The following is a 12,367-nucleotide window of genomic DNA, read 5'->3' as shown; positions in this document are numbered from 1 at the left end:
GACAGAAGGAAAATAGAGAGTAAGACACCCTGTATGTATTTAGAGAATTTAGCCTTTCTAATCCCCACTCATCTGTGACTAATCACAAGTGTAATTTGATATCTCGGCTGTGTCAGCTCAGGAATCTGCCATGGCAGAGCAGCTAATCTGTAAACACAGAATGTTAACCCAAACGTCTGTTTCCATGAAAGCAGGAAGTACATAATACAGATATTTACATTGTGCTCGTCTCCTGGTGGACTCGGAGCACCAGAGCTACAGCCACTTGGACGCACTCTATAGGCAATAGCAGTGTTAAGACGTCTCCTACCAAATAGGTGCCGGCTTGCTGAACAGGAAGAACTGAGATTCAAACCCTGGTCTCCTGTGTCAGTCGCAGAGCCATTGACCATTACAGCCAGGGTTGCAGGATTTGCATCAGCTGTGTTTCTGATGTTTTTCTTTAAGGCCTTGTTTCCATCTGTCCGCTTTTCAGCAACATATATCAATTAGGGCTCATTCACACCAATGCGCTTCTGTCCGGTTCTGTACGCTTTTTTCCGCAACATGTATCTGTTAGGCCTCGTTCACATCATACACGCTTCCGTGCGGATATGGAAGCGCGTATCATGTGCTGGAACGGCAGAGGGGCATAGAGTGCCCTTCTACCGTTCACATCTACTGCGATGCGCAGCAGTATGATGCGCTGGGAAGCGCTTGCGTACTGCTGCCTGCATTTTGCCCAGAATCGTAGAGCTGATCCCATCACTGTCAATGGATGGGATAAGCAGCGGTGCAGATGGCGTGCGATCAGTTGCGCTGCGTTCGGATCACACGGCCATCTGCGCTCCTCAGATATGAACAAGGCCTTAACCTTCTTGCCGGGTATCCCGAGCTCAGCTTGGGATAACCTGCGCAGAAGGATTTCTCCGGCCCCGCTGGGACAATTTTCAATTTTTTTTTTTACTGCACGCAGCTAGCACTTTGCTAGCTGCGTGCAATTTCCGATTCGCCGCTACCCGCCACGCTCCCCCCCCCCCCCCCCCTCCAGACCCCCTGCGCAGCCTGGCCAATCAGTGCCAGGCAGCGCTGAGGGGTGGATCGGGATTCCCTATGACGTCGGTGACGTCATCCCGCCCGGTCGCCATGGCGACTGGGGAAGCCCAGCAGGAAATCCCGTTCTGAACGGATTTCCTGCTTACTCTGATCGCCGAAGGCAATCTGAGTGGGTAGGGGGATGCCGCGCCCTGGGCTCGCTACATGATTTAAAAAATTTTTGTTTTTTTTTGTTAAGTGCCGCGCTGCCCCCCTTGCCGTCAGAATTGGAACGGCAAGGGGGTTAACATTATTTGCTGAAAAAAAGCGGACAGAAGCGCACAAAGGGCTCTATTCATAAAAAAGTTGTGACGGAAAAACTCCTGGAGGGAAAATACCGCAGCGGTATTTTAGACTTCTGGGTGGTCATTCAAAAAAATGTTGCCAGCTGCGATGCAAGTGCGGAGATCTCCCACTGAAGGCTGGCGGTAAGCTGTCGGAAGGCATTCGGAAACACTGAAGCCGGCAGAGTCCCTCCGTGCACTGCTCTCTCTGGGAGGTCTGTCCCATTCACTTGTATGTAATCCGCAAAATCAGAGGAAGCGGTATTTCCCATCCACATACCGCTTCCTCTAAACTTTATGAATGGCCATATTGTTACTTTTTTCTAGATAAATCTAGAAAAACACTGGAGAGGGCGTAAATTTCTCGCTCTGCTGGGGGATTGTAGATTTTCATGCGGGAACAGCTTTTATGAATGCCCACTTTGCTAAATGGACGGGAAAATCCGCTGTCTTGAGCGGAAAACTTGCGGTAACCTTTTATGAATAGAGCCCAAAGTGTGAATAATGTGCTGATAAAAAGCGGACAGAAGTGCAGATGGAAACCAGGCCTAAAGGGCTCGTTCACATCTGAGCAGCGCAGATGGCAGTGCGATCTGAACGCAGGGCATCCGATCGCACGCCCGCTGCGCTGTGCTGATCCCATCCATGACAGTGATGGGATCAGCTCTGCGCTTCTGGGCAAAATGCAGGCAGCAGTACGCAAGCGATTCCCGGCGCATCGTACTGCTGCGGAGCGCAGTAGATGTGAACGGTAGAAGTGCAGTCTCTGCCGTTCCGGCAGTACGCACAGTGTCAGCGCTGCGTGTACTAGATGTGAACAAGGCCTAAGGGCCTGTACACACTGCTGCGCTTGCGTTGCGGTTTTAAAATTGCATTGCGATTTTTGAATCTCAAAGCTTTCATGAAAATAGAAAAATTGCATTGCACCAGTGTGTACAGGTCTTCACGATTTTCTTGATTTCTCAAGACCATGCGATGAGAAAACGCATGCGATTTTTAAAAGCGCAGCAGTGTGTACAGGCCCCTAACCACCTTAGCGGTATGGACGAGCTCAGCTGATATCTCAGCCCCTGGTGGGTCTTTTTTTTTAATTTTTTTTTTTTTTTTTTTTTTTTTTTTTTTTTAGAACATGCGGCTAGCACTTTGCTAGCTGCGTGTTTAATTCGATAGCTGCTGATCCGCCGCTACGCACCGCGAAAGAGAGCCCCCCCCAGACTCTCAGCGCAGCCTGGCCAATCACCGCCAGGCTGCGCTATGAGATGGATCGAGACTCCCCCTGATGTCGTGACGTCATTCCGATCGTCGCCATGGCGACGAGGGAAGCCCTGACAGGAAATCCAGTTTAGAGCGGGATTTCCTGTTTGGTATGATCGCCGGCGGCGATTGGAGGGGTGGGCGGGATGGCACAGGATGGGGGGAATCATGTAGGCTAGGCTAGCTACATGATCCAAAAAAAAAAAAAAATAGGTTAAAAAAAACCACCCGCAGCCGAGCGCCGCAAAAAAATAAACGCCAGGGTGGTTAAGGTTATTTGGCTGTTGCTTATCTGTTAGAGCAGAGAGGAAGCTCTGAGTTCACGGCCGCTTTAAAGCTAATAATGATGTACAGTGCATCCAGAAAGTATTCACAGTGCATCACTTTTTTCCACATTTTGTTATGTTACAGCCTTATTCCAAAATGGATCAAATTATTATTTCTTCACCAGAATTCTAAACATAATACCCCATAATGACAATGTGAAAAAAAGTTTACTGAGGTTTAGGAACATTTTTTTTTTTTTTTTTTTTTTTAAATTATGAAAATTGAGTTATATTGTAGTGTTTCCATATGATAACTTGTTATAGAAATAAGGTGTACATTGCACTGTATTCAGTTGTGTGTATGATCTATATATTTAATTTTTTTTCCTGCCTCTAGGTATTGTGGTGGCCCACTACCTGCAGAGCATCACGCCCCATCTGGCGCTAGGAGGTGAACTGGTCTATCACCGGCGTTCTGGGGAGGAGGGGACAGTGATGTCACTAGCGGGAAGGTACACAGGTAATAATGCTGTGCTTTATCAATCTCAATGCATTCCAGCCACTGAGTTTTTATCTCCAAGGATTTTTCACACATTTGTAACCTCCCAACTGAAAGTCGAGGCAGCCTATTAAGCTTGAGAATAAAGACCTAGGAAGTGATGGGAAGGAAAGTCTCTCTCTCTCTCTCTCTCTCTCTCTCTTTCTCTCTCTCTCTCTCTCTCTCTCTCTCTCTCTCTCTCTCTCTCTCTCTCTCTCTCTCTCTCTCTCTCTCTCTCTCTCTCTCTCTATAATATAGGGCCATTTTAAAGCTGAATTTTGAAATAATATAAAACCCACCAAGAGACTGAAAAACAAAACAAAAGGGCATCAGAGCTAGTCCGGATGTAGGTGATTGAAATCTACCGCCCTGTTTACTGCCAGTTATCCCTCCCAGGGCAAAGATTGAATCGCTTGCTACCGTGCGGTCCAGCCGTTCTAGTCGCTGTGGCACCATTACAGTCCGTTCACTGAGCGCCATACGCGGTCATTCACTCCTGACCCTGTCATCACAGTAAGACAATCGCTTCTGGTCCTTTAAGGAAATCTGAAGTGAAAATAAACGTATGATTTGATTTGTACGTGTAGTACATCTAAGAAACAATACATTAGCAGCAGAGATAAGAGTCTCATATTGTTTCCCGTACAGGAAGAGTTAAGAAACTCCAGTTGTTATCTATGCAAAAGAGCTTCACTGAGCTCTCCGACTTTCAAAGTCACAGAGAGCTCTGTCTTCTGAAGCTTATTATCTCAACTGTCACTGTTGTTCAAAAGTTCATTAGCCTGCTCTGTGAAATCATTTAGAACGTTGAATGGTGTGTAAACTGCAAATATTAGATAATGATGCAATGTTGTAAACAAATTATGTAACCGAAAACAAAAATATGAGACCATTTTCTTTGCTACTAAAGTTCTATTAATTATCCGTACTACACATACAATTCATTATATCACAATTTTTTTTTTTCCCTTCAGTGTCACTCCTAAAGCGCATCCGAGATGAAAAACTAACTATAACTAGTAACTTGTCTGTATATCCTATCTAAAGTTTAGATAGTTTACACAGCAAATGTAGCTGAAAACAGCTTCAACAGTATATGATTATTTCTTCCTGTGATACAATGAAAGTAGCCATGTTCTGTTTGTCACATTACACACAGGCAAGCTGCACTGCATCTCCAGCCCTCAGTCTGGGAAAACTTCACTCCCCTCTCCTCCCTCCTCCCCTCTGCCTCTGAAATCTTTGACTAGTAACACCACCTCCTCCTGCCCAGACTGAGCTCCCATAAGCCCTTGCTACATCTGTCTCAAAGTGCCAAGGCACTGGAGCTGTGGGCTTGTTTAGTTTATAGGGAATTAGTGTATTAAAACAAGCAAAAAAAAGTATTTGGCTTGAAGAATGCCCTATAAACTATATGAAAGAACACAATTATGCAATGAGTAAAAGTTTTTATCTCGGATCCACTTTAAGGGGCCTGATCTGTCCGGTAGTGAAAGGGTTAATCAAGGCGCTGGCAAATTGTGTAGGAGCAGAGCAATGCCATCATAGCAGGATATGCAGATGTGATATCGTGTTCTCATTAGGTGATACCATTCCCCACCTCCGCTCCTTTTTGAGTCCATAGTTCCTGCACAGTTTTTAGTTTAATCACAGCTGCTAGATGCTGCTGGTCGGTACAAGGCGGACACCGGAACAAAACATAGACCTTCTTTCCCAGAACGTCATTTCGGACAGCACCCCTGGATGAGACTTGTCTCCCTCCCCACTGTGGACAGGAAACTGTTAAAAGAAGAATTTGCATAAGCAATAGGCAGCCACATATAAGATACTACACCTGCCACAGTACCTCAGTTTAGTTTCCTGTCCCGGACGGGATGCATGGGAGAGGTCTCTAGGAGTGCCATCCATGTCAGGCGGCAGGGGCAGCGTTTTCCAGGGCTCCAAGCAGCACTGTTCAGTGAACAGTCGGAGCCCTGCAGCGTGGAGGAGGCTTCTCCATCGGAGGCAGCAACTTTATGCGCGCATGTGCGTGCATTGGAGAGAGTTCACTTCCGGTTGAACCGGAGGTAGTCACGCGCTGGCGTCCCGCGTGATCTGAAGTCTGAGCCGGGCGGCAGGGGCCGCGGCGGTGATTAGGAATCGGCATACAGCTGATTCCTTAAGGTAAGAAGCTGATTAAGCATATGCTTAGCCGGCAGGGGCCGCATGCATAATTGGATCAGCTGCATCAAATCAGCAGCACAGGTATAAGTTTGTAGAGTCCATGATGCACTCTGGTTTGTGGCTGAGATCATGGAGGACGCCTCTGGGTCAGCTCCTGCACAATCTGCTGAATCTGCCCAGGATCCCTCTCTGGCAAGTAGATGTGATTATGTTTCTTCTGCTTGGCTGGATGTATGTTATGTATAGAGGGATTTGTCTAATGGCTGGCTATCGTTTATTATGTTTTATACCCCAAAAGACATAAGACTGAGAAGGTTGAAAGGTCTGAAAAATCTTCTACTCAGTCCAGTCAGCATGGATTGGCAACTCTGAATGGAAATTGTGCCAGTATTGTACAGAGAAGGTCCACAGCAATAGGAAATTAAAGATTCTGCTATTGCTTCTACCGCCTCAGCTGCTTCAGATGGGCCTGGGACTGGTACTGCTATGGCTTATCTACCTGTTATAGCTAATCCATCATCTCCTATGTTGTCTGCACCTCTAACTATGCCTCCTGCTTCCAAGAGACATAGGCCTCTATTATTGAGCATTCCTGCATGCGGTAATGCTCAAAACAGCTGACTTTACCGACCATTTAGTAAAGTGTGCATTCATAAAACCTGTGTCCGCATGAAAATCTAGAATTCCTGAGCAGGTGCCAGAAATTAACACCTTGTGCGGAGATTATCACAACACAGGTCACTGAAGGTTAATTCATAAAAATTAAAGCAGGCAAATGTGAGCAGAGAAACCCTGGCTGTTTAGAGAAGGCGATAAGCCAGCCATAACAGGCAAGTTAATGGAGAGACAGACCTCCCAGGCAGCTGCAGTGAGAGCAGAACAAACTGCATCCCAGAATACCCAGGCTGTGTTTTTAACCCCTTGGGTACCTGTTTTCAGATTTATTTCACATCAGAAAGCCTGCGTGTGTAACATTCTTGAAGTTCTTCTAAGCTGCAGCAATTAAATAGATTGTTTAAAAGAACTAGACAGATTCAGGACAAGGAGAGGCAATTTAAACAAAAATGCACATGTAAAGGAATGCTGGGGCTGCCTCCTTTATAGTAACTCTCTCTGCACAGAGAACATGTATCAAACTAGGAGGAAGATTTGAGTAAAACTGACTAAGGGCCTTTTTTTCATTACCCTGCGAGTTACGATTTGATTCTGATCGCGAGGTACGTTAAATTAATGGAAACTGCAGCAGCAATTTCCATTAGTGCAATCTGATTGCGATGCGATTTGGACAAAGCTAAATAGCATCCAACTTCAAAGCTCACATGCATTGCGTTGGGGGCACGTTATGTGACCTTAGCGTCGCATCTAACGCAACGTCTTAGTGGGAAAGAGCCTTTAAGGTGTTTTTTTTTTTTTGGAGGGATACAGAATAGAGTTCAGCCAGCCTCCTTTTAAGAGCTTTTGCATTACTCCCCGCTTGCAGGACCAAATAAAGTTTTTTCAGCCCTACAATCGAAAGTCCTTTCCCTGTTTAGAAAAAAAAGGGTAATTCGAGAAGTACCGAAATGTCAGAGGACAGGGATTCTATTGCCCTGTGTTTTTTCTAGTAAAGGAGCTACAGGGAAATTATCAGTTCATACTAAATTTAAAGAGTCTAAACCAGAAGGTAAAATACAGAAAATTCAGGATGGATTTGATCTATTATTCATCTCTTACAGAAGGACGATTTCCTAGCCTTTTCTAGACTGAAAAGATGCGTATCTTCAATTACCGATACATCTGACTTCTCAATAATGCTTAAGGTTTGCCATCCAGAGGGAGGAAGAGGTAAGAATGTATCAGTTTCATGCTTTGCCCTTCGGATTATCCTCAGCTCCAGGGTTGTTTATGAAGGTAATGTCTGGGGTTCTGGCTACACTTAGACAGAGAAAGGTTAACATTTTGGGTTCCCTTGATTTTCTGTTTTGGTGGACATCTCCCAATTCGGTAAGAGATTAGATTGTTACGACAATAGTCTTACTACAAGATCTAGGTTGGATCATTAATTGGGAGAAATCTTCCTTAATTAAATCCTACACAGATTATAAATTTGTTTGGGCTATTTCATTAGCATATCAGACACAGGGGGAGCAATTCAATTCTATCATGGCTCATTCCACAAGAGGAATTTCGACTTCTTGGGCAGAGAGGGCAGGGGCCTCTATAGATCAGATTTGCAGAGCTGCGACCTGGTCAAGTCACAATACGTTTGTAAAGCACTATCGCCTTAATGTATCTGCCTCTGCAGGTTTATCCTTCAGAAGGAAAGTTTTGCAAGCTGTGGTCCCACCCTAAGGTTTTAACTCTTGTATATCGTCTCATCCAGGGGTGCTGTCCGAAATGACGTTCTGGGAAAGACCACTTTACTTACGGTAAAGTCTTTTCCAGTAGTCATGAGGACAGCACCCCTGCAACCCGCCCTTATTTGGGTAGGAAAGAGAAATAAGTTTGTGTAAGCATCATTAAATGTCCGTGTCATCTTTTTATTAACTGAGGTACTGTGGCAGGTGTAGTATCTTATATGTGGCTGCCTATTGCTTATGCAAATTCTTCTTTTAACAGTTTCCTGTCCACAGTGGGGAGGGAGACAAGTCTCATCCAGGGGTGCTGTCCTCATGACTACTGGAAAAGACTTTACCGTAAGTAAAGTGGTCTTTCCCCGTCATACTGGCACTGCAATATGCGGAGCTCTGAGGATGAAGGAGATCGGGAATCCGCTGAGCTGTTATAGAGCAATACGCTCTGACTGATGGGAGAAGCAGCAGAAGGATAGTGTGTTGCCTCTGTTGTATTCCTAGGATGTACCTCTACTCATTGACAAAAATAAACACAAGTAAACCACAGGAAGACAACAACAGCATCATATTCTGCTCCTGCTATGTTGTCTGACAGTAAGGAAGCGTATCGCTGACAGCCAGCTGATTATCTCCTGCTCAGTACTAGTCCTGAAAGCATCAGTATAGTGAAAGTGGAACTTTCACCCAGGTTTGAACGTCATCCCAATCAGTAGCCAATACCCCCTTTCCCACAAGAAATCTTTACATTTTCTTGACTAGATCATCAGTGATGTCTGTGAGGCTGATACTGTGGTGAATCCCCTCTCACAGTGTGATGTTAGGGGCGTACACCTGCCTGATTTATTTAAAGGACGGGTCATCAGACCCGCCTGCGTGGCGGCAGTTCCTGCATCAGTTTCCCCGTGTGCACAGTCTGTCGGCAGGCTGTTAAGGCTGGTTTTGACCGATCCGCTCAGCGGAGGCCTTATCAGCCTGCCGACAGACTGTACACACAGGGAAACTGTCGCTAGAACGGCGGGGTGGGTCTTATGACCCGTTGTTTACTGGAATCCGGCGTGAGAGTTTCCTGTCTAATGCTGGGTACACACATTGCGATTTCCCACTCGAACCGCGGGATCGATCGATTATTTCCGATATGTTCAATCGATACAGCCGCCGATTTTGCATACTTAACATGCAAAATCGATGGCTGTATCGATTGAAACCCGATCGAACATGTCGGAAATAATCGATCTCTCGGATCGAGCGGGAAATCGCAACGTGTGTACCCAGCATAAGAACCTTGTTGCATTGTGGGAACTAACGGCTTTTTCCTAACTGCCAATCAAGCAATCTCCCTCTGTGCATAGCACTCTCAGTGACGAACATTCTACAGAAGATCACCCGGCAGAACAAAAGATGTCACCACCTGTGATAAATGTCAGAATGTAAATCAGTGGGAGGAAAGATTTTACAATGGGCAAACTGTGACTAAATAACCTAGAAATGAATTTTGTTAAAAGGAAAAAAAAATGTTATTCATTACGTTATTTCACTGCAGTTCCTCTTTAAATGTTCAAGTTCAACTTTAAGCTAGAAATTCCCGTCCTGTTTCTCCAGCAGCAGTCAGACGACATCAGTGAGGATAAACCTCCCTAATAGGGACAAGGACAACAGTAACAAACCTGACTTAATTCAGAGCGGAAACTGTCTGGCTGCAGTAACACTTAGAGGACAGATGGAAGATTTATTTAGACTTAATTGGAGACTGAAGTAATAAGCAGAGCGTTAATGTGTGTAATTAGCAGAATAATGACCGGGGACATCAGTGGAATTTGTTCTCACTGCATGAGCTTCCTTTGGGAATGCAGGAAGACTTTGTGATGCATTCTGTAAACAGGCAGTCACCACTGAAAATTCTTCTTGTGCATTATTTTCAAAAATGATTTTTGTTTGAGGAAAACTGCCACTCTCGCACGCTCACGTGGTCTGGAGTGCACTGCGCAGTTCTACACCTGGTGAGAACACTCCAGACCACGTGAGTGCGCAGGCGTAGTAATGCTCGCCGGCATCTGCACTGAAGGGAACCCGGGCTATCAACTGGAAACGGCGATGGCCGCTTGTAAATGGCTTGCATCTGTCCTTTAAGGTTCTAGTTATTATTATTATTATTTAGTATTTATATAGCGCCGACATATTACGCTGCGCTGTACAGTGTGTATGTGTGTGTATATGTATATATGTATATATATGTATATGTGTATATATATATATATATATATATATATATATATATATATATATATATATATATATATATATATATATATATATATATATATATATATATATATATATATATATATATATATATAATCTTGTCACTAACTGTCCCTCAAAGGAGCTCACAATCTAATCCCTACCATTGCCATATGTCTGTATTATGTAGTGTAAGTACTGTAGTCTAGGGCCAATTTTAGGGGGAGCCAATTAACGTATCCGTATGTTTTTGGAATGTGAGAGGAAACCGGAGTGCCCGGAGGAAACCCACGGAGAGAACATACAAACTCTTTGCAGATAGTGCCCTGGCTGGAATTCAAACCAGGGACCCAGCGCTGCAAGGTGAGAGAGCTAACCACTACGCCACCGTGCTGCCCACAGTTCAGGGCTGGGCATTCATTATGTGGCTCGGGCTGCATGCTGCGGACCATGGGCTGCATTCTTTACATTTCAACCCTCCTCCCTCTCTGTAGAGTTTCGAGCAGGCGGCGGGGGATTTGAAACGCACTTTCAATCACCGCTCCTCTCTTCCTGTCTCCATGGCAACAGGACGTCACATGATGAGCCGTCAAGACGTGCTGGCGCGTCACGTCATGTGACATCCTGTTGCCATGGAGATGGGAAGCGGTGATTAAAGGTGAGTTTTTTTCCAATTCCCCTGTTTCCCGCTCGCAACTCTGCAAGGAGGGAGGGGGGAAGGAGTAACAGCTCGCCATAGTTTGCCCAGCGCTGTTCTAGTTGCAGGGAAAAAAATTCATGTTAGCCATTTTCAGGGTGAATGTTAATTTTAAGACAAGACTCTGTAGGCATCTTGTGCACTGTGCTTCCAAACTGCAGCACTGATATGAATGGGCTTGTTGCTGTAACCTATTTTTTGTTTCTTTACAGCTCCAAATTGGATAGCGACACTAACAGTGGGACAAGCTGGTGCACACGCCACATATTACCATAAAGCCAATGATCAGGTATATGTGATGACTGCTCTGTAGCTTCTGTGAGAGTGGTTACTTTAGAGACCCTTTCAGTTTTTAGGGAACTCGGCACTGTTTTTGTAAAATATAGAAGGCCTGACAAGCATTATTTTCCTTGCCCCACACTATATTTACAAATCTCCCTTAAAGAGAAACCGTGACCAAGAATTGAACTTCATCCCAATCAGTAGCTGATACCCCCTTTTACATGAGAAATCTATTGCTTTTCTCAAACGGATCATCAGGGGGCGCTGTATGGCTGATATTGTGATGAAACCCCTCCCACAAGAAACTCTGAGGACCATGGTCCTGGCAGTTTTCTGTATGTGAACCTTGTTGCATTGTGGGAAATAGCTGTTTACAGCTGTTTCCAACTGCCAAAAAAGCAAACGGCACCTGCCAGCAGTAAAAATTTCACCATGTGATAAATGTCAGAATGTAAATCAGGGATTTAAAAGATTTTACAATGGGCAAACACTGACTAAATCATTCATACATAATGATTGTAAAAATGAAGCACTTTTTTTTTTTTTCTTACATTATTTTCACTGGAGTTCCTCTTTAAAGGGGAACTGAAGAGAGAGGTATATGGAGCCTGTCATATTTATTTCCTTTTAGACAATACCAGTTGCCTGGCAGCCCTGCTGATCCTCTGCCTCTAATACGATTAGCCATAGCCCCTGAACAAGCATGCAGCAGATCAGGTGTTTCAGTGGTTCAGACTTATAAGTCTGATCTGACAAGACTAGCTGCATGCTTGTTTCTGGTTTTAATCAGATACTACTGCAGAGAAATAGACCAGCAGGGCTGCCAGGCAACTGGTATTGATTAAAAGGAAATAAACATGACAGCCTCCATATACCTCTCTCTTCAGTTCCCCTTTAAGTCCCGTTCACATGCTGGATTAAATTCACCTGAAGCAGCCAATAATGACCACCTCAACCGATAATCCAGTGTGTTTACAGTGGCCCGTGACCGCTATCCGGCAAGCAACTTGCTCAAGTGATGGGCAATGCCTTTGTTAGCGCTGCTCGCCCCGCCCCCCTGCGCGATATATTGGCACAGCTCTATCGGCCCTAGCAACAGAACTTACAGCCTCGGCCCAGCAATGGTGCCCGAGGGATCGGGTCCTGATCCCCATTGGGTAACATTAATTAAGAGTGTGTACAGGCTATTGCACTTGCAGGGTTCTGTGTTACTTACTTCTCCTTTATATCCATCTTGT

General features: G+C 45.0%; 2 protein-coding genes across 2 annotated transcripts in view; both read left to right on the top strand.

Moving 5' to 3' along the window:
• The window catches only part of LOC137522889 (apolipoprotein C-II-like), a 596,236-nt gene that overhangs the window by 320,085 nt on the left and 263,784 nt on the right, over positions 1–12,367 (top strand). The window lies entirely within an intron of this gene.
• The window catches only part of TOMM40 (translocase of outer mitochondrial membrane 40), a 35,435-nt gene that overhangs the window by 22,194 nt on the left and 874 nt on the right, over positions 1–12,367 (top strand). Inside the window, exons 7-8 of the mRNA XM_068243022.1 lie at positions 3,276–3,398; positions 11,060–11,136. Of these exons, the coding sequence (XP_068099123.1) occupies positions 3,276–3,398; positions 11,060–11,136 (200 nt within the window). The remainder of the gene's footprint in view (positions 1–3,275; positions 3,399–11,059; positions 11,137–12,367) is intronic.

This window comes from Hyperolius riggenbachi, chromosome 6 (genome assembly GCF_040937935.1).
Source record: "Hyperolius riggenbachi isolate aHypRig1 chromosome 6, aHypRig1.pri, whole genome shotgun sequence".
NCBI classification, from domain to species: domain Eukaryota; kingdom Metazoa; phylum Chordata; class Amphibia; order Anura; family Hyperoliidae; genus Hyperolius; species Hyperolius riggenbachi.
This window is presented reverse-complemented; position numbering and strand designations above follow the sequence as displayed.